Below are 24,836 nucleotides of genomic sequence, written 5' to 3'. Positions count from 1 at the left end.
TGGAATATACTTAAAAGTTTGGGGCAGAAGAGATGTGGCTTATCATCATGGAAATAACCACCAAAGATGCTAACAAGTAAGAAAAAAAAATCTTCAATATCTAATTGTGATACATGTTCACATGAGTTCCTTTTAACAACCCAAATAAACAATTTAATTAATTTTTAGGTAAAATTTCCCAATTAGTACCTTGTACTTTGGGCCCAATGTCATTTTGGTCTCTGGACTTTAAAATGCGACAATTCTATACCCGAACTTCCAAAATGTGACAATCCAATACTTACTGTTAACTTGCTGTTAACCAGTCATTCAGTAGCATTTGAAAAAGACACAAATGCCCTTCGAGTTTCATCTAAGTTTTTTATAAATCATCCAAACGTTGACAAAAAATTAACAGTCCCAAATCCTTATTGCCTCTTCTATTCAAGAAAATTAGGGTCATGTCTCAGTGGGCATTTTGATGACCCCAGCTTTCTTGAATAGAAGAGGCAATAAGGATTTGGGACTGTTAATTTTTTTTGTCAATGTTTGGATGGTTTATAAAGAAAATTAGATGAAACTCGAACAACGTTTGTGTCTATTTCAAATGCTACTAAATGACTGATTAACAACTAGTTAATGGTAGGTACTGGATTAACACGTTTTAAAAGTTTGGATACTGAATTATCGCATTTTAAAATTCGGAAATTAAAATGATACTAGACCCAAAATTCGGGAACTAAGAATTAATACACAATTGCCCATGTTGATTTTCTTTTCTTTTTTCTTTTTTAATGTCGATACTCTTTAGTGGCAGTCCCAGTACTTTATAATTGAGACAAGTTGGCGAGTTCCCACTATATGATAAAAGTATTAAATAAGCCCACCATGATAAGTAAGTACTACGGTTCCTGCAGATTCTTGGTTTACCTCTCTCTCTCTATACAAATTACTAATTAGAAATAGGCAGGGCCACATCACTTATGGTTGCATTAAAAAGATGAAAAGAAAGTGGATATCAAAGTTGCTTCAATATACAAATCAACAGTGATGGCGGAACCAATAAATGTCTTCATTTATTGGTTGGGTCCAGCACATGCATTGTATTAACTACTAAATTACCAAATTGAAAGAAAGTATCTTAATTAGGGGATTTCAATCAAGATAATGTATGCAGATGTAGTAAATAATTAATTCTTTTTTCTTTATTTTTTCCTTTATGTTTTCAAAACTAGATCGGACCGGATGGTCAGATCGGAAAAACCAGGAATTAGTCATCTGACCGGTTCTGTTTTACTCAAAAGCATTCTTTGGCCAAAAGCTATTGATTTGGTCAGAAAATCACTGACCCAAAGATGGTTTCATTTTAATTTTTTGTCAGAACAGACCGTCCATCCAAACTATTCGACCCAGGAACCAGACCCAAAACGATTTCCTAACTAGTCCGGTTTTAAAAACCTTGATTAGAAGTATCTTCTTGTATATCAGACTTTATAATTAATTGAAGCAAAATTAAGGACATTAATTTACAAAATGCAACATCTTCATCTTGTATATAGCCGTTTAAAATCATGAGGATGTTGTGTAATTTCCAGTGTTTCCAACGAGAAATGAATGATTAAAGGCATCTAAATTAAACAAAATGTCTACTTTCTTTAGAGACGTGGTTGATCATGATTCCAGGAAATGGAATCTACATGAGCGGCATTCACACGTGTAGATCATTGTTCTCCTACTATCCAACGTTTAATAATCATTGGTGTGTTATGTGTAGAGCCTTGATCCTAGATATTACTTATTTTATTATACGTTTTATGTTTAAGAAAACACATCCCGCCAAAAACAATCCATATTATATATTTTTATTAATAATAATAATGCTTCTAAAAATTTGATGATTTTACTATAATAATAATAATAATAATAATAATAATAATAATAATAATATATTAATAATATTGAGATGTAATAATTCCAAACCTGAAACATTGATTCAAGGATCCAGTTATGATGGTTCTGAGAAATTTTGATGATTTTACATTTTTAATAAAGTAATAATATTGAAATCTAATGATTTCAAACCTGAAACATTCATTTAATGATTGAATGATGATTCTGAAACATTTTGATGATTTTACTATGTAGAATAATAATTATTTATTACTAAAATAATAATATTAAAATGTATTGATTTCTAACCTGATACATTCATTTAATGATGTTTTTCAAAGAGACAATAAGGTGTCTTTTGGCAAACTATCTTAGGAGTGAGTAATGACTACTGAGGTTTTGGGGTCTTGATTTTAAAGAATTAAAATCATTTAATAAGTGACTAGGTCTATTAGGCTTTACAAATACATTTAAAGGATATACACAGCACAGAAAGACCCATTAGCTTTATTAATTTGAAGTGAAAACTTCTTAAAATTTATCCATATTTCAAACTGTGTTGTGACTTGTGACTCAGAGAAGTATAAACGGGTCAACCCAGGATGTTGGCTTGTGGGTTAGTGGTTCAATCATCTAAATGGGTTAATTAAGCCAATATATTGTAAATAAAATGAAAATTATATAAGAAGGGTAAAATATACAAAATGCATAAAATATATAAAAAAACGGACATGCTATTAAGACTCCGTTTGGGAAGAATGTAAATATAAATATATTCAGTTCAAATATAAATGCTGTCATTTTCATGAATTGTATTTACACCGAACGTGCATCTATAATCAATTTGCACTCTTCCAAATGGAGCCTAAAAATAAGTAAACAATTTTGTGGGTCAGCAGTTACACCACTTAATTGAATGCTTGATAATTAAAAGGAGCCAAGCATTTGACATCATAAATAAAAAAAATACAAATTATATATAAAAATAGAAGAAATAAGTGGTTGAAGTTTTTTTATCAGGGTATCCATACAGTGGCCTCTGGGAAGTTGGAATATTCCTTGAGCATAGATGTTTGGAGATTGATGAACTGAGATCATATATATCAGAAGATACAGCAGCTACTATATTAAGCCTAATAGCGGTTTAAGTAACTTTGATTGATGAGTGAGTGCGTGTGCGGCCAACCATCCACGATAAGACCATTATTTGTCCACACCCTTTAAAGGGTTAAAGCTCAAGATCCCCCTCGCCTTTGAAAACCATTCTCATCGCGCACTACAACGCCCACCAACTTTTCTCACCTTTATCGAGCGTTACTAAAGTTGTGTCGAGAGCCAAAGGCCCAAAGCCTTCACGAAATCAGTGAACTCCATCATCCATCTTTTTTTTTTCTTCAATTTTAAGAAACGTAACCAGCAGATATACTGTGTGTGAAGAACAAAGGTACCACACCAATTGATCATTTTACTCAGTAAACATGTCCACGACTACATCAGCATTGGAAGAGGACCCAAGAGAGAAAATCCCCAGCCAGCCATCTTCACCTCTCACTCAGGATCAGGAATGGCCGACGACGGGCCTCAAACAAGTGGTGCTCTCGGAGCTAAAGATGCAACGGGGAATTGCCATTCCGTTGATGGCCATGAATTTGACGTGGTTTGCGAAGCTCGCCATCACAACTGCATTTCTTGGTCGGCTGGGGCAGCTGCAACTAGCGGGAGGGGTGCTTGGTTTCACCTTCGCCAACGTCACCGGATTTTCGGTCTTAAACGGGCTCTGTGGTGCCATGGAGCCCATCTGTGGACAGGCTTACGGAGCAAAAAACTACAAGCTCCTTCATAAGACGCTCGTCATGGCCACCTTTCTCCTACTACTGACAACTATTCCGGTGGCTCTCTTATGGATCAACGTCGATAAGATCCTCATACGCTTTGGCCAACAGCCGGACATCTCAGTCGTTGCAAAGAATTATCTTATGTATCTTCTCCCCGACTTGGTAGTCAAATCGTTTCTTTGTCCTCTCAAGGCCTATTTGAGCTCTCAAAGCATAACCATTCCAATTATGTTGAGTTCAGCTGTGGCGCTAGCCCTTCACCTGCCCACCAACATATTGCTCTCGAAGGCGAAAGGTCTGGAGGGAGTTTCCATGTCGGTCTGGGTGACCGATCTCATCGTTGTTCTTCTGCTTGCTTTATATGTCCTGGCGATGGAGAGTAGACAAAGTGAAAGGTGGAAAGGAGGGTGGTGGGATCAAGGATATAGTGAGTGGGTGCAGTTATTGAAGCTCTCGGGAACGTGCTGCCTCACGACCTGCCTTGAATGGTGGTGTTACGAGATATTGGTCCTACTGACAGGACGTCTGGCGAATGCCAAAGAGGCAGTAGTGGTGTTAGCGGTGGTGCTGAACTTCGATTATTTGCTCTACTCGGTCATGCTTTCATTAGCTACCAGTGCATCCACACGCGTATCAAATGAGCTTGGTGCAAACCGGTCCAGGCCTGCTTGCCAATCTGCTTATGTATCGTTGGCAGTGAGCGTTATTTGTGGATGCATCGGTGGTTCAGTAATGGTAGCAGCCAGAGGTGGGTGGGGATCACTGTATAGCCATGATGAGGGGGTTGTGCGGGGCGTAAAGAAAATGATGTTGCTGATGGCACTGGTGGAGGTGGTAAATTTCCCGTTGGCTGTGTGTGGAGGAATAGTTCGTGGAACAGCTAGGCCATGGTTGGGGATGTATGCCAACCTCGGTGGCTTCTACTTGCTCACTTTGCCACTGGGTATCGTATTGGCTTTCAAGGTTAGGCTTGCGCTCGGTGGATTGTTGCTGGCCTTCCTGGTAGGGATGGTCTCGTGTTTGATTTTGTTGCTACTGTTTGTTGGGCGGATTGATTGGGTTGAAGAAGCCCAAAAGGCACTACATCTTGCTTGCGGCGCAGATGAGCATGAGCTAGGCGGGGGACACCAAGATCACACCAATTTGGAGACTGTTGATAATATCATGGTGTAAATTTAATAATATATGACCATTCTCCTGTTCCAACTTCCTACTAGCTTTAGTTTATATCTCGTCCATTGCTCGCGTGTTGAAGGTCACGTCACGAACGTCAACCTGGGTCGGGTCTCGCATTTTCAGTTACTTCTCACTAAGGAATTCATCAACAGACAAACCGACTAAAACCACGGGCATGTACAAGTGCAAACCATCTCCTACGATTAAGAATGGCCGTAACGTAAGCATAAGCATAAAGGACGAAGCAAATCCATTGTATTAAATTTTAACTATCTGGTGAAGAGATTTGTATTCTTTGTCTTGGCCATCCAATATTATACACTTTGAAAATTAATAAACATGTATTTGGTATCGTTTATGTTTATTGAATAAATGTTTGTACTTTATTTACTGGTAAAACAGAGAAATGCAATAATTGCAACCGTTTATGACAATTGGGTGCCACTAGGCATTATAAACACCTGACCGTTTGTGAAAGGTTCAAAAATAATTTCTACAAATGGCTAGCATGCACATAAACCAAAGTTGCAAAAGAGAGAAAATGCTGAGATGACGCATGTGGCACCATCAATAAATGTTTACACAATACCAAACATCGCCTAAATTTGTATATTTTGACATGGTGCAATGCAATTCATAGGTCATAGCTTCCATACTAATCATGGATTTTTTTTTTTAGGCTATTTATACGGCCTGATCAACTGCCCTTTAAATGCCGACCTTCTACGTGTAATTTTATTGGCTCGAAAAAAGACTTACAGCATACAACATCATAACTCCTTTCTACATCTGTGAATGTCGGATGACTTTGTGCTCTACGCCAGAAGCACTCAGCAACCCAATAACCATGGCTTTACTTGGTCACACACTAACAACCTACACTTGGTCAATAATAAAATGAACAAATAAGATAACGAGAACTACAAAGGATTTGAAAAAAAATATATATATATCATACATCTAAAAGTTTAAAATCGGATCTGCCCTACTCAACAAGACCGAAGCAAAATTGGGCCAACTGATGTCCTGAGCATATCACTCAACGCCACTTGAACTTCACTTGATCCATGTTCACAACTTATCAAGCCTGACAGTAAGGGGAAGAAGCAGGCCAAGTTCCTCGTAAATGAAGCATCTCCCAACGCACATATGGCCTGGAGGGCTGCCACAATGAGAGGTGCACGTGCTGCCAACTCTCTCCTTCTTGCAGAACCAAGAGGAATCAACCAGCTGGGCCTTGGCTGGCCATTAATAGATGACTCACACAACTGTCCAGAGCGTGCTGTATTAAGGTAAAACTGCAAGATCTCCTTGCATAGGTTAATAAGATGATTTTCAACTTCAACTTCGTCATAACTGAAGGTTTTGTCAACAATAAGATTTTGTAATAATGTAAGGCAAATCTGGTAGGACTCATTCTCAAGGCGCAATAATGGAGGGTCCTGCATCTGGGTCATGGAACCAAGCTCCTGTAGCTTTGATCTAAGGTCACTGTCACTGTTTATGTTGTGAGCATGGGAGGCTACAATGTGCAATGCTTCAAAAAGCACTAAAATGTTCTTTTCTGAAAGTTGAGCCCTATAGATGCCATAGATCTCCATCACAGCCTACACAAATTTGAGGGAGAGAGCTCAGGTTTACGACAGACTGTTAATCTAACAAATGAAAGCACAAGAAATTGGGAAGCCAATTTGTAGAGAGTAGAGACACTGTTAATCTAACAAAGCTCTTCACAAATTCAATGGTATCTAATATGTACAAACAAAATATTTATTTAACTCCATAAACTCCCCAGTCCCCACCCCGATATAGGTTGCATGACTTCAGTATAACAAACCCAACTAGATACTTATCTTTATAAAGAAAATGTTAATGTAGCAAAAGAGCTTAAAATATTAGATATATGAAAAGATAACTCGTAGTGTTTTTCCCTCTCTTTTTGAGCAACGATAACAAAACATAAAGGTGCATCATGCATAACACCTCTCTCTCATACACACACAGACATAGTCAAATATAAAGTTATTTTAAAACTTAATTTGTTTGTGCTTATCTGTAATTATTTAAATAATATCATATATGCTTTTATTAGGTATATTCATGCTAGTCGCTTTATGCATTTGTGATTGTACATGAGTGGTTAATAATATATAAATAGAAAGAAGACAGAGAATAAAAGAAGATAGTGGTGTTCTTCAAGTTTTCTCCCGTTCAGTGTTATGCTGGTAAAAGGTTGGCATAGACGAAGGGGTAACAAGATAATCAAGGTTGTACTCTTCCTTTTAAAGACAAAGGCAACAACAAAGGGTGATCACTTCTGCTTTCAGATATCGAAAAAAAAAAGTTTTGCGGTGATTGTTTCTAACCCAGCCTGGTCGGCTGGTCCACAATTTAATCAACACCTGAATCCCCCATAGGGGTGGTTACTTTTTTGAATAGCACAGCATCACACCAATTGGTATTTACTTGTAACTTTTTTCTTTCAAAGTCGATGGTAGCAGGACTCGAATCCACATTTCACTTGGACAAATCAGCCAGTATACCAACTGAGCTACCCTCAGTTACCCTGTCATTCTTTTAGTGCATATTTGTTGTCTATATTAAGTCATTAACTTGCATGAAATCAAATCAGTATCTTATATTTAGGGTATAGATTTTTTGTGATTGATTAGTCAATTCCTGGGCACCGACCAGAAATACAAACGTTGAGATAGATGAGTGGAAAAACTGGAAAGGACAGGATCAGAAATGAAGTCCTTGGAAGAAACTTAAAGTAGCTCCAATAGGCAACTAAATGAGAGAAGGTATACTAAGATATTTGGCCAGTTAGGTCACAACTAACATGCATAGAAGACCATCTACAGCACCTGTAAGAAAGGTGATCTGTTACAAGTTGAAGAGGCTAGAAGAGCTAGGGCAGACTGAAAAGGGCATGGGTTCAAGTAGTAAGAAATGATTTAAGCACTCATAATGTTTTTTTTTTTATGAATAAGCACTCATAATGTTATCAATAGATATGGCACTTAACAGAAAGGAACTTGAATGCAAAACAGGAAAAAGGATAAAAGAAGTTCACACTTTGTATCTCCCTTTTCCTCATCCTCTATCTCCATATTCTTGTTCACCAAAAACTGTGTACTGTCTTTTCCCAAGAAAGCATAATATCTTGGGATGCAAAGCGGAGAACCTCCCCTTCTCCTATCTGGGGATGCCGCTTGGAGGGAATCTGAGAAATCAAAGTTTTTGGGAACTAATACAGAAAAATGTGAGAAGAAGCTAGCCTCATGGAAAAGGAATTACCTGCCCAAAGGGGGGAGACTCACTCTCATTAGAGCCTCTCTGGCAAACCTACCCACCTACTACCTTTCTATTTTCCGCTTGCCAAACAAAATAGCTATTCAGTTAGAAGAGCTTCAGAGAAATTTTATTTGGGAAGGTGGGGAAAGGGGCTCACACCCTGTGAGGTGGTCTCAGGTCTGCAAACCAAAGGAGGGTGGTAGGTTGGGAGGGCCACTTGAAAGAAAGAAACACAGCTCTTCTCAGTAAATGGTTGTGGCGATTCCCCCTAGAACCAAGTGTGCTATGGACTGCTGTAAAATCACTAGCAAATATGGGAAGCACACCAACGGTTGGGATAGCAAGCTTCACTTGAATCGGGTCAAAGACACCCCACCCTTGGACAGGTATAACCTTGACTTGCACTTTTTTAATCTCTTTTATGAGATAGAAGGTGGGCAAGAGTGACAGAATTAAGTTCTGGACTGATCTATGGTGGGGTAACTCAACCTTGGCCAACTCCTTCCCTCGCCTTTTCAGCCTTACCTCAAACCAAGAAGCTTCCATATCCCAGTTTTGCCCCCTCCCCCCCCCCCCCCCCCCCTATTTCAATTGGAACCTAACTCTTAGGAGACCACTAAGGGACCTGGAACTTAGTGAAACCACTAACTTCTTGCACACCCTGAGAGAGGTATACCCCTCCCAAAATTCTCCTGACCTTCGTGTGTGGACCCTTCACCCATCTGGTAAGTTTTCAACCAAATCTTACTTCAAAGGCTTTAGTTAGGGAAGAACAAACCACTGATCAGTACCCCTACAAGAGAATTTGGTGTGCCCATATCCCTTCCAGGGTCTGGTTTTTTGTGTGGGAGGCCAGCCTAAAGAAAATCAACACTTATGATCTCCTTCAGAAAAAGAACCATGGAAGGTCTTATCTATCCCCTCATGTCTGTTGTTTCTGCCTTAAAGCCAAGGAATCTTCCTAACATTGAATACAGTTGGCTTTTCCCAGAACATGTGGTTGAATGCTTAGGACAATGGTCAGGAAGAGGTTTAAGCAAAAGAGGGAAAACTTTATGGCAACTGCACATGCTATATTTTGGAGCATTTGGGAAGAGAGAAATAATCGGGTGTTTACCAACAGAAAACAAAAACTGTAAGGAGCTTATTTCTCTAATCTGTTATAGATGCTTCCTGTGGACTTCCAGCTCAAATTATTTCAGAGGTGTCACATTTGTTGACCTCCAAAGAAATGCCGTAATTTTCTTCACTCTAATCACATACACCTAAACACTTCCTGCAGTTTCAGATTTGCCGAGGAAGGGGAAACAACTTTGTACTTTGATGGGAGTGCCTTCGGAAACCCAGGTGCAGCGGGTATTGGAGGTGTAATTTGTAGAAGAGATGGTACTACCAGTTGGGTTTTTAGTGGGCCGATTGGGATAGCTTCCTCAACAAAGGCTGAAGTCATGGCAGCACTAACCGGCATCAGGATTGCAAGAGACCTGGGTTTATTAAATCTTACCATTAAAGGAGGTTCAGCCAACACCATTAATTGGCTCACTAATCCTGACAGTGGGCCAATTAATGGTGAGAATTTGTGAGGAAATGAATATATATCATCCTATTACCAGTGACGTAACTGTTATGGAAAAGCAGAGGAATCGAACCTGAATACAAATACAAATCAGTGAGAGCTCAGGTTTTGGGCAGTCCAGAGCTACCTAACATGAAGGATGTATTTTCCTGACTGTAGAGGGCCAAATTATCAGAGTCCACCCAAACATCCGATCAAGCAGCACTGGTTATATATGGAAATAGTGGACGAGGTCGGAGTACTTATGGAGGAAGACGTGGGAGTGGTGGTTGTGGTCCTTTAGATTTCTCAGGTGGTAGATGTGATAATGGTATTCAGGGTGGTCGTAGACGAAGCAGAAATGGTAATACTAAGTTTTGTACTCATTGTGGGTTTGGAGGACATACAATTGGTTATTATAGATATCTGTATAGAGTTTAGTTCTACTCATATTGTCATCATAAGGGACATACTGTGGAGTATTGTCGTCTGTTAAAGAAACTGGGAAGTTGTGCTAACCAAGTCACCTATCCAGATTATGTATCACAGTGCTACAAACAATCAGCCAAAAGGGGAGATGATGACTATTTCTAAGGTAGAGCATAATCGGTTGGTTGCAGCTAGACCTGTTTATGGGCCAAGCTTGGGCTTGGATTTTGCCAAAATTTCAATGGGCCTGGCCTGAAGCCCGAGTCCAACACAGTGTAAAGTTAGGCCCGAAGCCCGGCCCGTGAACATGTCTAGTTGCAGCCTCGTCTTCCTCCACTGCTACTCTTGCTCAGTCGTCAGGTACTGGCTCCACTTTGTCTTCTCTCTACCTCATCATCTCCATGGGTCATTGACTCAAGAGCTACCGATCACATGTCAGGTACTTCATCATTTTTTTCTCAATTAACTCGTTTGTCTTTTTCTGTCCAACATATTACTCTTGCTAATGGATATAAATCTCCAATATCTGGCATAGGACATGTGGACCCAACACCCCAACTGTCTTTATCATTTGTTCTTCATGTTCCTCACTTTCCCTTCAACCTTATGTCTGTTAGTAAGCTTACAAAATCACCATATTGTTTTGTTACCTTTTCTCCTTCTTATTGTGTGTTTCAGGACTTCAAGATGAAGAAGCGGATTGGTGGAGTTGAATCTAGTGGTTTAAACTACTTGCAAGGTGACTTAGGATCTACTACCTTACAGTCTTCTTCTGGTGTCTCCTTTTCAATTTCATTGCCAGTTGGGTCATCCTTCATTGCAGACTTTACGTGTATGGTTCCTTCTCTTTTGTCTGACACTAGTTTTGAGTGTGATGCGTAGCTTAGCAAGGGTCATCGGGTTTTTTTCTCCTCAAGCTATGAATCATGTGTTTAAACCTTTTCAATTAATTCATTTAGATGTTTGGGGTCCATGTCCTGTAGTGTCTTATTTGGGGTTCAAGTATTTTGTTAATGACTTTTGTTTCCTTGCCGTGTTATTTTGTTAATGATTTTTCAAGAGTTGCCTGGTTATATTTGTTAAAGGAGAAGTCTGAATTATTTTTTGTATTCAAGTCATAGTTGTCAAGGCGACACCTAGGTGACAAGGCGCCCTTTGAGGCTCGCCTTGCCTAATCGCCAAGCAGTTTTGTACTATGTATTATAAAATATATTTTTATTCTTTATTTTTTAACATTATAATTATAAAATAGGCACTATTACACTAAAATATTCATTTTGTGTGTTTATATACTAATTTCTTTTTGTTATTTTCTTATTTGTTAGGGTTTAATCAATACAAACATTGCTAATGCTGTATTGAACTCTCAAAGACTTTAAAACCTGAACTAATAAGGAAGAACTTAAAATTTTGTCTAATCAACACATTTTCTACTACTACTTTTTCTCTTCTTTTCCTATAACAAAAATAAGGGTTCAACCCTTATATTTTTTGAATGTTCTTTTCCTTCTTTTTCTTCTTCTCATTAATATGTTGATTTTCTATACTTTAACATGAACTCTATACTTTTCTTATGAAAATTATGAATAATATTAAGGAAATATGGTTATGGTACCTAGGGAACTACCCAAGGATCTTCTACATAAAAAAATCCATCGCCTAGGCGACTAGGCGACTAGGCGACTGGGTGCCCCCCTGTCGCCTAGCCTCACTTGGCACCTTGAAAACTATGCTTCAAGTCTTTCTTTATGGAAACAAAAAACTAGTTTGGCTCCACTATGTGTTATCCAATCTGGTAATGCTAAAGAATACATGTCTTCACCATTTATTAAATTTTATAATGAGCATGGAATCATACATCAGACATCTTGTATTGATACACCACAGCAAAATGGTGTGGCTGAATGCAAAAACTGCCATCTGCTAGAAGTTACAGGGGCCCTCCTTATTCAGATGCATGTGCTAAAAATTTATTGGAGTGTTGTTGTTCTTACTGCCTGCTATCTCATTAACAGAATGCCTTCACCAATTCTTCAAAATAAGATGCCTCATTCTGTTTTATTTCCTGATGCTCGCATGTTTGCTTACCACCTTGTATTTTTGGATGTTTTGGGCAGAAGGGTAGTTTAGCAATTCCATCTTGAATTAAGGACACTCCAGTCCACTATTTTTCATAAACAAGGGTATATCTGTAATTCTGTATTTTATTTAAAGATAATATAAAGCTGGGCCGACTGCTTAGAGAGGATTAAGACATTCATATCTCTCTCTCTCTCTAATCAGATCGGCAGTTTCTCTCCACTATTTTCCTCTCTTTTCTTTCTCTCCTTTCTATTTCAATCTAGACTGTTCTATGCATCTGTAATATCATATTTTCACACCCTGGATTACTGAAGCTTCGACCATCAAAATTAGCTTAACGATACCTTATGAAGGCAGATTCCAAATCTAAATTCTTTTAGCTATAGTAGAGGAAGAGGAAAATTTTCTTTGTAATTTGTTTATTGGTAACTAGGATTTTATTGGTTAAGAGAAAGAATGAAGAATGGGGTACATACAAATATGTCAAGCATCCCTCAGCTCAGGCTAGCAACTGTCACCTAATCCCCTTGTTTACATTTTATAGCTCACTCCTAAATAGATCTTTTCTATTTGCCCTTTGTTCAGCCATGGCATCATCCAAACCATTAGCTGATCCATGTACCCAATTGAAATTAATAACCGATTCCCTTTCTTGTCTCCCTCATGACAAAAGGCCAAAATTTTCCAACCTCCCCATGTCAAACATGGTGGTGACATCTCTGAAGATGATATGGATAATGAATATGTAGAAGAATCAGGGGCAGATTCCAAAGAATAATTAGAGTAGCATAAGGAAGATGATGAGATTTAATTTGATCAAGTTAAGCAGGTAGAGAAGACAGATTTGGTGAAGGTGGTTGATAGAGAAATTCAAATTTGTAAGAAATTGGGTCTGTTCTTCTTGGGTGGTTAAGAGGTCTGCCAAAAAAAAAGTTTTTATGGATCCAGAAAAGGGGTGGATTTGTTGCAGATGAAACTTTCTAAGATTTTTTCTCTTAAGATCATGGTGTAGTAGGCAATGGACTGGTTTGGTTTTGAGGTATTAGGCATCTGTGATACGGTTGTATGCATGTTAGGAGAGTGGTTAGTTGTTCGTTGTATGAGTGAGGGGGGGGGGGGAGGATTTGGTTCAGTTAAGGTAAGGTAAGAATTATATTAAGATTACAAAACATGTATAACAAGATGATGTACACAGGGACTGATAAAAAAACTGCCCTGGCAGCACTATATCCCCTACCCTGCTTTACAAAAAGATTTTCATATACAATTAGGGAACTAAAACTTGTATTCTTAAAGTGCGAATGGCCCATAAGCCGGAAATGCATTTTTCCCAAAGTTTTCTGAAAAAACAGAACTGGAAGAGTTGCTCTCATTTTTGAAGATTCTTGTCTTTCTCTCCTTCCATAAGCACCAAAACACCACTGTTTGGACTAAGTTTCAGATCAGTTTCCTCTTTAAATCAGACCTTTAACCCTCCAACCTTTAATAAACTCCACTACTGATCCTGGACAACAGCTTTGTACCTCAAAAAGTTGGGCTACTCTGGACCATATCTCATAAGAAAAATGAGTGTAAGAACAGGTGGTCCACAGATTCTGAGTAACTTTTGCAGAGAACACAATCTATGAGAGTCCAAAAGCATCCCTTTCACAAGAGATTATCCCTGGTTAGGATTTTGTTTAAATAAGCAGTCCAGACAAAAAAAAAAAAAGCAATTTTTGAGAGAACATTCTTGCACGGTTGCACCAACTGATGTTGGCAGGAATTAACTGCTCTTCTCTACTGGTTAAAACATTGTGAAAAGATTTGACTGTGAACTTTCCTGCCTTGTCCCATTGCCAAAATCTATAGTCGGCCCTCCCAATTTCTACTTCTGTGTAATATAGCAAATGCACCATTTCCATCAATGTATCCACCTCCCAATCATTTAAGCTTCTTTTAAAATGAGGAAGCCATACCACATTTCCATCTTGCAGCTGCATACAGTCAGCTACTTTGGATTCCTTGTCCACTGCCAGAGGCCTTTCTCCACACCATACATTCTTCCAAAACTTCAGCCTCGACCCATCCCCAGTTCCTCGATCCCATCCAAGATTTCTGTCACCATACTTGGCAAGGATCACTCTCCTCCACAAGCCCCTTTGATTTTCTCCAGAACGCCAAAACCATTTTCCTAGAAGGGCAATATTAAAATCCTTTACTCTTCTCACACCTAAACCACCCTGGGTTTTTGGTTTGCAGACTTTGTTCCAGTTAATTAAATGAAACTTCTTCTCTTCTTTCCAACCTCTCCAAAGGAAGCCCCTCATTTTCTATTCTAAGATATTGGCCATTCCTATTGATATTGGATACATTGAGATTTGAGAGCAAGTGCAAAGGAAGGGAGGACAGCATACTTTTCACCAAAGTAATTTTGCATCCATAGTCCTTCTCACTTGCATACATCTTGTATAATTTGATTGTTAGTATTAGTGTCAGTGATAAAAGGAGGTGAATAGTGAAAGCAGAAGAAAATGACATACCTGAAGTAACAGAAGTTGAACAGCAGTACGACACTTGGCATCAGAAATTGCAAAATAAATATTACGTGCTCTGAGGTTCCCCAGATCATCATCAGGCTGAACAGACCCAGCAGATTCTCCATTACTTTCTTTAGTTGGAGAATCTTCATGGTTTCTTACCACATCATTTCCATCATTAATATGAGAAAAATTAGGAAGTGTAGCAGTAGCTGCTTCCTTCAATGACAAAACCACTTCAAGCCATTTGTCCTCAGAAAATAGAGAACCGGCACTGCTCATTAACCGAACAAAAGCAGCAACGCCAATTCCAGCCAGGCTTTGGTGGGGGCGCTTGATAAAATTCACCAGCAACATCAGCACTTTTCTTAATAGCGGATTGACAGTATTATAAAATTTTACAAAGAGATCTACAACCAATTCAAGGGCCAGAGTACATGTTTCATAAAGCCATGCATCTTGATCTAGCTCATTTAGATCACTTTCAGGTCCCTGGCCTTGTAAGCTTCCCCCAGATGGATCAATAGCATGACGAACATAATCAAATATAGGGAAAAGGACGGAATCGAACACGCGTTCCCACAAAGGCAATGAGAAAAGATGGCCATGGTGGCGTAAAGTCTCAAACAAGACTTGCAGGGAAATTTTTCTGATATCAGACCTTGGGTCAAAGCTAAGTTCTGATAACCCTGCACAAAGAGACAAAAAATGTCATACCATTTCTGTGCATTGATTGTTTATATTTCAAAAGAATAGTTCTATAAAATGTGTTTAGCACTGAAGGCTAAAACAAATAGAATATCAATAGTGTGATCTACCAATGTAAAACAATAACTATACCAGCCAACAATGGGAACCAGAAATAGAGATGGTCATCCTTATCGGCAAACTCTGCACTGTCCTGTTTTCCATCTTTGCCCGTTTGAGGTAATGACAGAGTACTCTTTCCAAATGCATCCTTGTCCTTATTCCTTGATGAAAAACCAAGATCACCTTCAGCAAGTTTTGCAGCACAGAACCGAAGGAAACCAATAGCATTGAGACTGATATCTTTGTTGAACTTGCTATTGGTAAATGCAATCAGACAGTTCACACAGTCTGTAAAGGTGGTAGTTTCAGTTTCAGTTATGTAAGGGAAGTAGTCCCGTACAATCTTCTCAATTAACTCAAAGGCCAAAAGTACAATATTCTTGTGGTCATCATAAGCTGCAGTTGTGAAAACCTGAAAATGTGAAATACACACACACACACACACACACACAACAATTAATCCTTGAGTAACATTACTAACAAAATTGACCATACATTTGAATGTACATAAGATCCACATAGGAATATCAAGTAGGAAAGAATACCATGAACATGCATTTCCATCCTGACTTGACATTATTGACACGGGACAAAACCATTTGTGAGACACATCTGATAATCAATTCTCTGATTTCTACAGCACTGCTTTTACGCATGACAACGACAAAAGGCTTCATAAACTCATTCTGGAAATTATAATTAGCCAACTCTTCTCGATCTAAGAATTTCATTGCCAACTGGCGTAAGGAATCCATTGCAAAAATTGCAATAGAGAGATTTTCAGAACAGCCAATGGTCACAAAGAATTCAGAGAGAACATTCCAGATTCTTGACCACACAAGCCTGATACGGTTCATATTGTAGTGCCTGTATGAAAAGATTTGCAAGAAATATTTAATATTCCACAATCATTTGATAGCAGCAACAGAGAAAAAAGTATTAAAAACTGAACTGAAGATGTTTATAAGGCATTATTAAGAATATTTACAGGGGAAAGGCTTTTAGGAATATGGAAGAGAAGGTACTTTTGACCTACTCAATCCTATAGGATCAGGTTACTCAAGTTTGTGCTGAGATAAAGGCTCCACTCCAAGTTCATAGAGTGATGGATTTGTTGGACGAGCACATCGGCAGGTTAAGGATGACTGACAGGCTGCCATTAGTTGATTCATAGATGGTAGTTGGGAGCATGGTCTGCAATTTCACCAAACACAGTGAAATTTTCCCAATATTTCCCCATTTACTAATGGATGGAATAAAAACATATTTTGGAATAAAAAAAATCCAAATATCACTTTTTTATAATTAAATATCACCTGATATTTCCCCTATAATTCAAAAAAAATTGATATATTAAGAAAATTTTCAATTTGTTATGTGCAAATATTCAAAGTTTCAATGGTAGTTTTGCCAAAATCAATTGCAAAAAGACAGTAAAATAGAAAACACCTTAATAGATTATTAGAGTTTCATTTTTTTTTATAGTAGAGTTTCAAATTTTCCTGGCTATTTTCATCTGAGCTGGGTGTTCCCCCTCTCTACTATGGAGTTCTTACAACGTTGGCACATCAAGGACATGCCCCACCCCAGGAAGACCATCTGGTAAATGACCTTGCTGCTGTTTTCTGGCCCCTATGGTCGGAGGGAAACAATAGAATTTCTGAAAACAAAACACTCCCAGATAGATAACGTCACCCACAATGCACATGCAAAAATCTTTTCCTGGGCCAATGCTTACAATTTAACAGCTGATTCTGTGAAAAACATCCATAACATATTTCCACATAAAATAAGTTACTTGGATTTATTGATTCCAAACCCTTCAATTAACAATTCTAACTTGTCTTTTCAGAACATAAAGCTCTTAAAAAATTTAGTTACATGATTTTTGATAAGCACATTTTAGTTATATAATTCATTTAAGAACAACTCTTTGTAATAACCATATAATAATCATAATAATAATTCATAAATTTAGGTAATATTATAGCTGCATAATTCAAGATATGAATGATTTTAAAGAACCTCAATGGAAAGGAATCAAGATATAAGAATTATATTTGGTTTTTAGGAATACTCCCCTTTCATGATAATAAGTCAGATGCACCCTTAGATACAATATAAGATCTTTAATCTTTTATAGTTTCTTGTATGTAGTTGGGTTGTAACTATACATCTTTCAATATTTCTTGAAATTTCATAAATAAATTCCATGTTTTCTATATTTTTTAATATTTTCGAATTCCCTTAGATTTTCCAGATTACTGAGAAAATTTTGTAAAATTTCCCCATTTGCACCTGAGAAAAATGCCTAACAAAACCAAAATTTTGAACCATGGTGGGGATCCATCTTTTTTCTTTTCCTTTATATTATCTAAGAGATGTAAAAGCTCTAGCTTTGAAGATAAACATCTCATTTAAATTGCTCTCTCCTTGGTGGATAATTTGGCTAGAGATGGGTATACAGGTTCTATTTGGTCTTTTATTTTTCTGAAATTGATTTTTTTTTTCTATTGCTAGGCAAATGGGCTAGAAAACAGAGGTAGCCCTCCTCAAAACCCTCCCAACCTTGGTTAAGGCAGGATTTGATCCCAGGTCTACACTAAAACCAGTGAGAGACTTCACTAACAAGCCAACCGGAACCTCTGTTGGCACTTGTCCCCATGTATTGAGTAGACTTGATTTATGTACCGCCTATTTTTCTTGGATAAATTAAGTTTTGTTTTTAGGGACCATTGCTTTGTACACCAGTAAAATATTCAGATGACAAGTGTGAGAATCTAGGTTTGAGACTCAGAACAGCTACTTGGTGCCAAAAAAAATGCCAAAGGTTAGGTCCATATCTAGTCCACCCCTCCCAAGACCCCAGATAGTTGGAACCAACATTGGGTAATGGCCTTTAAATAAGTTTTGTTTTCTTTCCAAAAAAGAGACAAGGTATTTCCAAGACAGGTAACAAGATGATATGTAAGTAATTCTTACGCAATCTCAACAATCTTTGTAAGACTGAAAACCCGTGGATCAGATGTAGATCGTAACTCTTCTATAGAAACCTTGCATAGGGCCTTAACAAAATCAACTATTGCTTCACTGTTCAATCTTTGACTTCTTGTGAATATGCGATTCATATCAGAGCTTCCAACTTGTTCCAACATGTTCAAGTTGGACACTAAATTATTCATCTGTTGAGGTGTAACCACCCCAGAAGCATGGCCACCAACACCTGCACTATCATAAGAACCCCTTCGTGCAGCTGCTTGAATACGGCCAAGTCCCTTCTTTTTTAGTACAGGAAGGATGGTTGACTTGGATTGCTTTGATTTTTCTAAATCGTTCTGAGATATTGAAAAGAAGGTTGCATCAGGAGGAGCTCCCTCTCCTAAGAGATGCAAATGTTCAAACCGTGAAACGCATGTTAAAATATGCTCCCAAGCTTCTTGTAAATAATTGCCATCTTCATCCGCTATGGTAACTATTGCCTGTGGAAAAAAAATGAATTGCAGCATTGCAAAATGATAAGATGGATATAGGTATATATGAGCAAATGACCATTTGTAAAACAGTCAAAGCATCTTAATACTGTCACTGCATCATATATTCATATTTGGGAAACAGATGAGATTGCCATCAAAAAGTTCCTCATATTCTGGATCATCTGGATTAAGTGCTTTAGTCTTACCATATAGCTAACAATATGTTGCATTAACAGATGAGTATAGTTTTTGTCATTTTATGATTTTATCCATGTTTCCTTTCCATAAGAACAAATCTTTTTTCTTGTTGATCGATAATGAATAGTTGTATTAATTCAGAAAATCAATGCACCCAGAAAGATACAAAGAAACTCTACAAACAGCATGAAGCTGATAAACCAAAAAATTTATGCACTAAAGTCAGATATGCATCAGTACCAGACCCCGGTATTACCCATAAAAAACTGTTTTCCATTCACTCCAGATTTAGCCAAAATATCAGCTATTGAGTTAGCTGATCAAGGAGTCTATCTTAATGAACAATTCAGATTCGATGCCAAAGGAATGGCTTCTCTGATCATCTGTCAAAACCTCCAAGGACCCTCGTCTTTGATTTTTCATTTATGATTAACCACTTCTCTTTATAATAATATAGGAAGAACAAAACTCTGCCCAACTAGTGTTTTGGTCTTTTGGATTGGCTGTCTTTCTTTGTTTTTCTCCCGCTTGTATGTCCTCTCATGTACACTTTTGGCTCTTCACTATTTTCAAAAATAATATAGGAAGTACAGGTATGTCATTTAATCACCTATTACAGTATTTGATGGTGAAGAACCAACCTCTGAACTCCGAAAATTTTGTTTTTCAGATGTTAGTGATCATTTAGTATAAAGTAAAGGAGACTGATCACATCCACTTGAAGGATTTAAGGCAACACCTAAAGAACAAAATTATTCACAAATACAAACATGACCCCAATTTTGCAACTAGCACCCAAAATCTCTCTCCAAACCCTAATCTAGCAATTTGTGTGAAATCTGGAAGCACTCAGTCAATAATCAACTTGCCAATATCCACCACTACTCTCTCCATCTTCCAAACCTTGCAACCTATTGTTCCTCTCCTTCCAAATACCCCAACATTACCACAAAAGGGATGCAGCTCCAAACAACTCTGGCTTTCTTACTACCACTAATCTTCAGCCAACAGAAGATTTCTGCTGGACAACTTGGCTGAAAGCATCTTACTTCAAAAAGAGAAGAGAAAAAAATGCCAAATAAAATCATAAATTTTGCAAGAGATAAACAGGTAGCAAACTGATCCCTCTTGCTCGAGACACATGTAGCACGCACTTGCCAAATTGCAACCAGCCATGCAGAGGCCTCCACCCTTGGGGGAACAGAGTTACCCTAAACACCTTTGATAGGAGATGACTCCATCTGATCTCTAATCAAGGCTGCATAAAAAGATTTACCATAAACCTTTGATTCTTGCATTGCTTCCACCACAACTCATCCCTTGAGGAGCTTGAAATCTTCATTTTCTCTTATCTAGTCAGCAACATAATACACTCTTGACTCTTCTACTTCCCAATCCAAAAAGGGCCTCCCAAACTTAGGACACTGAATCAACTGATCCCCCTCATCTCATAGCATTGGTTTATCTGTATATCATGTTCAGTAAGCCCATATAACCTCAGGCAGAGATCAGAAAGCCTCCCAACTTCACACCACTCACCCTCCCAAAACCTTATTCTAGCTCCATCCCCTACTACAAAACTTGTTAGGTTTTTGATTCTTGATTAAAAGTCATTATACCTTTCCAGTTTCCAAATACTCACCCCATAAGAAACCTCCTTTGATTCCCATCAAACCTATCAATCCCACATTTACCCACTTTCACTATTCTCTCCACAATGACTCCTCCCTCTAAACCAAACCTCCAAAACCATGTACCTGATAACACTGTTAAAAGTTCTTACCCTCCTAATCCCCAACCTTCCACTGCTCTTCAGTCCACAAACCTTGTCCCATCTAACAAGATGAAATTTTTCATCTTTACTCAAACCTTCCCGTTAAAAGTCTCTTTGAATCTTCTCCACACACACACACACACATATATGCATTACATAATATAATTTTTAATTCTACAATATTTTATATATGCAAAAAGATAACATATCATAAAACATGCTTATAATTGTATAAAAAATAATTATAATATAATTTATGTTATAAATTGAAGGGATAAAACTGTAAAATAGACATTTTTCAGAGATTCCAGCATTTAGAATATTAAACAACTTCACATTCAGAACTCAAAGAAAGCAGAGTTGTTTTTGACAGTTGAAGCCTTTAGAGTTGTTTTCAGAACTTTTTTTCCTTTAGATATCAGAATTACAAATTTACCAAACAGCACCTCAAGTCATATTGATGTTACCCATTGAGTACTAGGTTTTTTCCTCTTGATTGATAATGGAAAATTTATTACTTAAGGAGGAAAATATAAAGAACTGAAGTTTAAAAAGCAAACCAAAGGCCAAAAAGGACACTAAAGAAGCACCAGTGCAACTATACATGACAAACAAAACAAAACAAAACATTAAAAGAGAAAGCCATTATTCCAGTAAAGAGAAACTGAAAGGCAGAATACTTCATTTAACACCACTTGCAAGGCTGTTAGCATTTAAATTGGAAAATCTCAGAACCCAATGAAGCAAAGGGTCATACTTGAAAAATCATTGAATACTGTCTCAAGTCTTCATGTCTCCATAGAAAAAACTCCATTCAATTAAAGATGACCTCAGGATCTCTTGAGTAGTAAGACTTGAATAAAAACAAACAAACAAACAAACTCCAACCAGACAACTTAAGGAAAAAACAAAGCAACCAAGCAAACAAAGCGACAAACCCTTCTTTTGAACACCTAAGACCAACCCCCAGAAACTTCTCCTAGGGACCAAACACAGTCCTCCCCATCAAAGAATTCTTTCTACCCCCCTTCATCATTCCAAATTTCTCCCTATTCCCCTATTATGGATTTCTTACAAATCTCTTCCTTCTCTTCTCGTACTCCTCAAAAGCTCTTCTAGTGAAAGCCTCTCCTCAGAATAATAGACCCTAAGACTTGCCAAACTCTACCTCCCTATCAACAATCTTTGTTAAATCCACACTTCCTTGCTTCACCTCCTCCCCTTCTGGCACCAACTCAACATCAACCACCTAGGCTTTCCTCTCCTTTTCCTCTAAACCTCCAGTTTTATCTGACTCTCCCTGAGAAGAGACACCAAAAGGTTCTTAGTTGAAAATTACACCTACAGTAATTCAGATAATGCAAGAAAAGAAGAAAAGAGAGAAAGAGAAAGAAGAAAGAAGTTTCAGCAATTGGTTGTGGAAGAAGAAAAGAAGGGAAGAGAGAAAAGAAGAATTAGAACCGCTCTCTCTAGCCCCCTTTCATCACTTTTACTAATAATTCTAAGTCTGAGTACAATTACTTGGATGCCCTTAATGGGGCAGCCAGCACTAAAGAAATAATTAAAGAAAATAAAAGAAGGCACATAAGGTCGATAACTAAGAAACATAACTTTTAAATAAATAAAGAACACTAAGGCCTATTCGGCCCATTTTCACTACACTCCCCCTTAAGCTGAGCATGGATGTCAATCATGCCCAGCTTGCTTACATAATGTTGAAGTTTTGCCTTTGGAACTCCCTTAGTTAGAAAATCTGCTAGTTGCTCTTCTAATGCAATGAAAGGTAGGCACACCTCTCCTGAAGCCACTCTCTCCCATATAAAGTGTTTGTTTACCTCAATGTGCTTAGTTCTATCATGTTGAACTATGTTGTGAGCAATGTTAATAGCAACTTGGTTATCACAACACAATATCAATGGCTCGTCACATGAAACACCCATCTCATTAAAGCAACCACTGATTATTTTTTGCTTCTCCAAGAAACAATATTTCCAACTACCATAGCACAATATCTTTGTTTTTTTTTTTTTTTTGATAGATAGCTACCATAGCACAATATCCTGATGTGGATCTTCTGTCATCCACATTTCCTGCCCAATCAACATCTATATATACTTCTACCTTCATGTGTCCATGTTTAGCAAATAATATACCCTTATTGAGGGTTCCCTTGAGGTAGAATAATACCCTTTCTGTAGCAGCCATATGTGTGTCTCTGGGAGCATGCATGAACTAGCTGATGACACTCACAGCATATGAAATGTCTAGACGAGTCATACATAGATAAAGAAGTTTCCCCAGTAATCTCCGAAACACTCCCCTGCCAGCTAAAAGTTCATCATTAGTTGAGAGTTTATGATTCACATCAATAGGGGTAGAGGCAGGTTTAGCACCAAGTATTCCAATCTTAGTTAGAAGGTCTAGCACATACTTCCATTGAGAAATTAAGATACCTCCCTTGGACCTAGCAACCTTAATGCCCAAAAAATACCGCAATTCCCCTAAATCTTTAATTTCAAATTCAGAATTGATAAACTTCTTGAGAGTACTAACTTCTTTTGTATCACTGCTAGTAACCACAATATCATCTACATAAACTATAAGAAATGTCACCAGAGTGCCTTTTCTCTTAGTTGTCAGAAACCAAGAAGGTTCAGACCTGTCTAGTAAGGAGAAATAAACAAAAAACGAAGAAAAAAAAGGAGAGAAGAAAAGAGAAGAGAGAAGAGAAGAGGAAGAGAGAAAAAAAGAGAATGTGAAGGTTCGGCACTCTTGGTCTGCCGCCCCAAATGTCATTTAAATTGTCTTCAACGTTAAGTGGTACAATGACAGGAATGCCCCAATCACTAGAAACAACAGAAAAAAATCTAACAGTACTGTAGACAAGAAAGAATATATGAGCAGGTGGTGGGACCACAAGCTGGTCAACCATTTTCTCTACACTCCCCCTCAAATTGGGAAAATATATTGATCATTCCCAACTTGCTTAAATCTGCCTCAAGTTTGATTTTGTTGACTGCCTTGGTGAAGACATCGGCAAGCTGCATATTAGTGGCAACATACGGAAGGCACACTTCTTGAGAGGCAACTACTTTCTCTCGGATGAAATGCCTGTCAACTTCAATGTGTTTGGTTCTATCATGCTGTATTGGGTTGTGAGCAATGTTGATGGCCGCTTGATTATCACAATACAGCACCAAGGGTCTTTCAAACTCAATTCCCAATTCTGTAAGGAGAGACTTCAGCCATAATATTTCAGCAATACCATTAGCCATAGACCTTTGTATTCAGCTTCAACACTGGACCGAGCAACAACAATTTGCTTTTTTCTCCTCCATGAAACTAAATTTCCTCCAACAAAGGCACAACACTTCAATGTGTACTTCAATCTTCATATGGCAACTATTTTTAAAAAGTATACCTCGGCCTAGACACCTCTTCAAGTAGGCTAAAATTCTCTCAACAGCAAGGAGGTGTGAGGTCTTGGAAGAGTGCATGTATTGACTAACAACACTTACAACATACGAAATGTCGGGGCGAGTTAGACATAGGTAGAGAAGTCTTCCTACAAGCCGTTGATACATACCTTTATTTTCTAGAGGCTCACCATCCTCTGCATTAATCTTATGATTTTGCTCAATGGGAGTATCAGCAGGCTTAGCTCCTAATTTTCCTGTTTCTTCCAAGAGATCAAGAACATACTTCCTCTGGGAAACAAAAATGCCATGCTTGGACCTTGCCACTTCTATCCCAAGGAAATACCTCAACTCACCCAGGTCCTTTACTTCAAATTCTTGATTCAACAGCTGCTTAAGAGAG

At 37.9% G+C, this 24,836-nt stretch overlaps 2 protein-coding genes across 4 annotated transcripts in view; one reads left to right on the top strand and one right to left on the bottom strand.

The window, feature by feature from the left end:
- The first annotated feature begins 3,136 nt into the window (after window positions 1-3,136).
- Window positions 3,137-5,236, top strand: LOC104611858 (MATE efflux family protein). Its single transcript, XM_010279102.3, has one exon. It carries the CDS (start codon window positions 3,348-3,350, stop codon window positions 4,875-4,877), a length of 1,530 nt encoding a protein of 509 aa, XP_010277404.1. The 5' UTR covers window positions 3,137-3,347; the 3' UTR covers window positions 4,878-5,236.
- A 169-nt stretch (window positions 5,237-5,405) lies between these two features.
- Window positions 5,406-24,836, bottom strand: part of LOC104611857 (brefeldin A-inhibited guanine nucleotide-exchange protein 2) — a 55,058-nt gene continuing 35,627 nt past the window's right edge. The window contains exons 7-12 of one of the 3 annotated variants that reach the window (XM_010279100.3): window positions 18,555-19,051; window positions 16,118-16,439; window positions 15,603-15,984; window positions 14,766-15,451; window positions 5,839-6,487; window positions 5,406-5,756 (exon numbers count right to left, since the gene is read on the bottom strand). In XM_010279100.3, coding sequence (XP_010277402.1) covers window positions 5,870-6,487; window positions 14,766-15,451; window positions 15,603-15,984; window positions 16,118-16,439; window positions 18,555-19,051 — 2,505 coding nt within the window. In that variant the 3' untranslated portion in view covers window positions 5,406-5,756; window positions 5,839-5,869. Of the gene's footprint in view, window positions 6,488-14,765; window positions 15,452-15,602; window positions 15,985-16,117; window positions 16,440-18,554; window positions 19,052-24,836 lie in introns of all 3 variants that reach the window. The other 2 variants (XM_010279101.3, XM_010279099.3) reach the window with 2 other exon arrangements.

Source organism: Nelumbo nucifera, chromosome 1, assembly GCF_055504915.1.
Source record: "Nelumbo nucifera cultivar China Antique chromosome 1, China Antique-T2T, whole genome shotgun sequence".
Lineage (NCBI taxonomy): Eukaryota > Viridiplantae > Streptophyta > Magnoliopsida > Proteales > Nelumbonaceae > Nelumbo > Nelumbo nucifera.
Note: the sequence above shows the minus strand (reverse complement) of the source record. Positions and strands in the feature narration are given on the sequence as shown.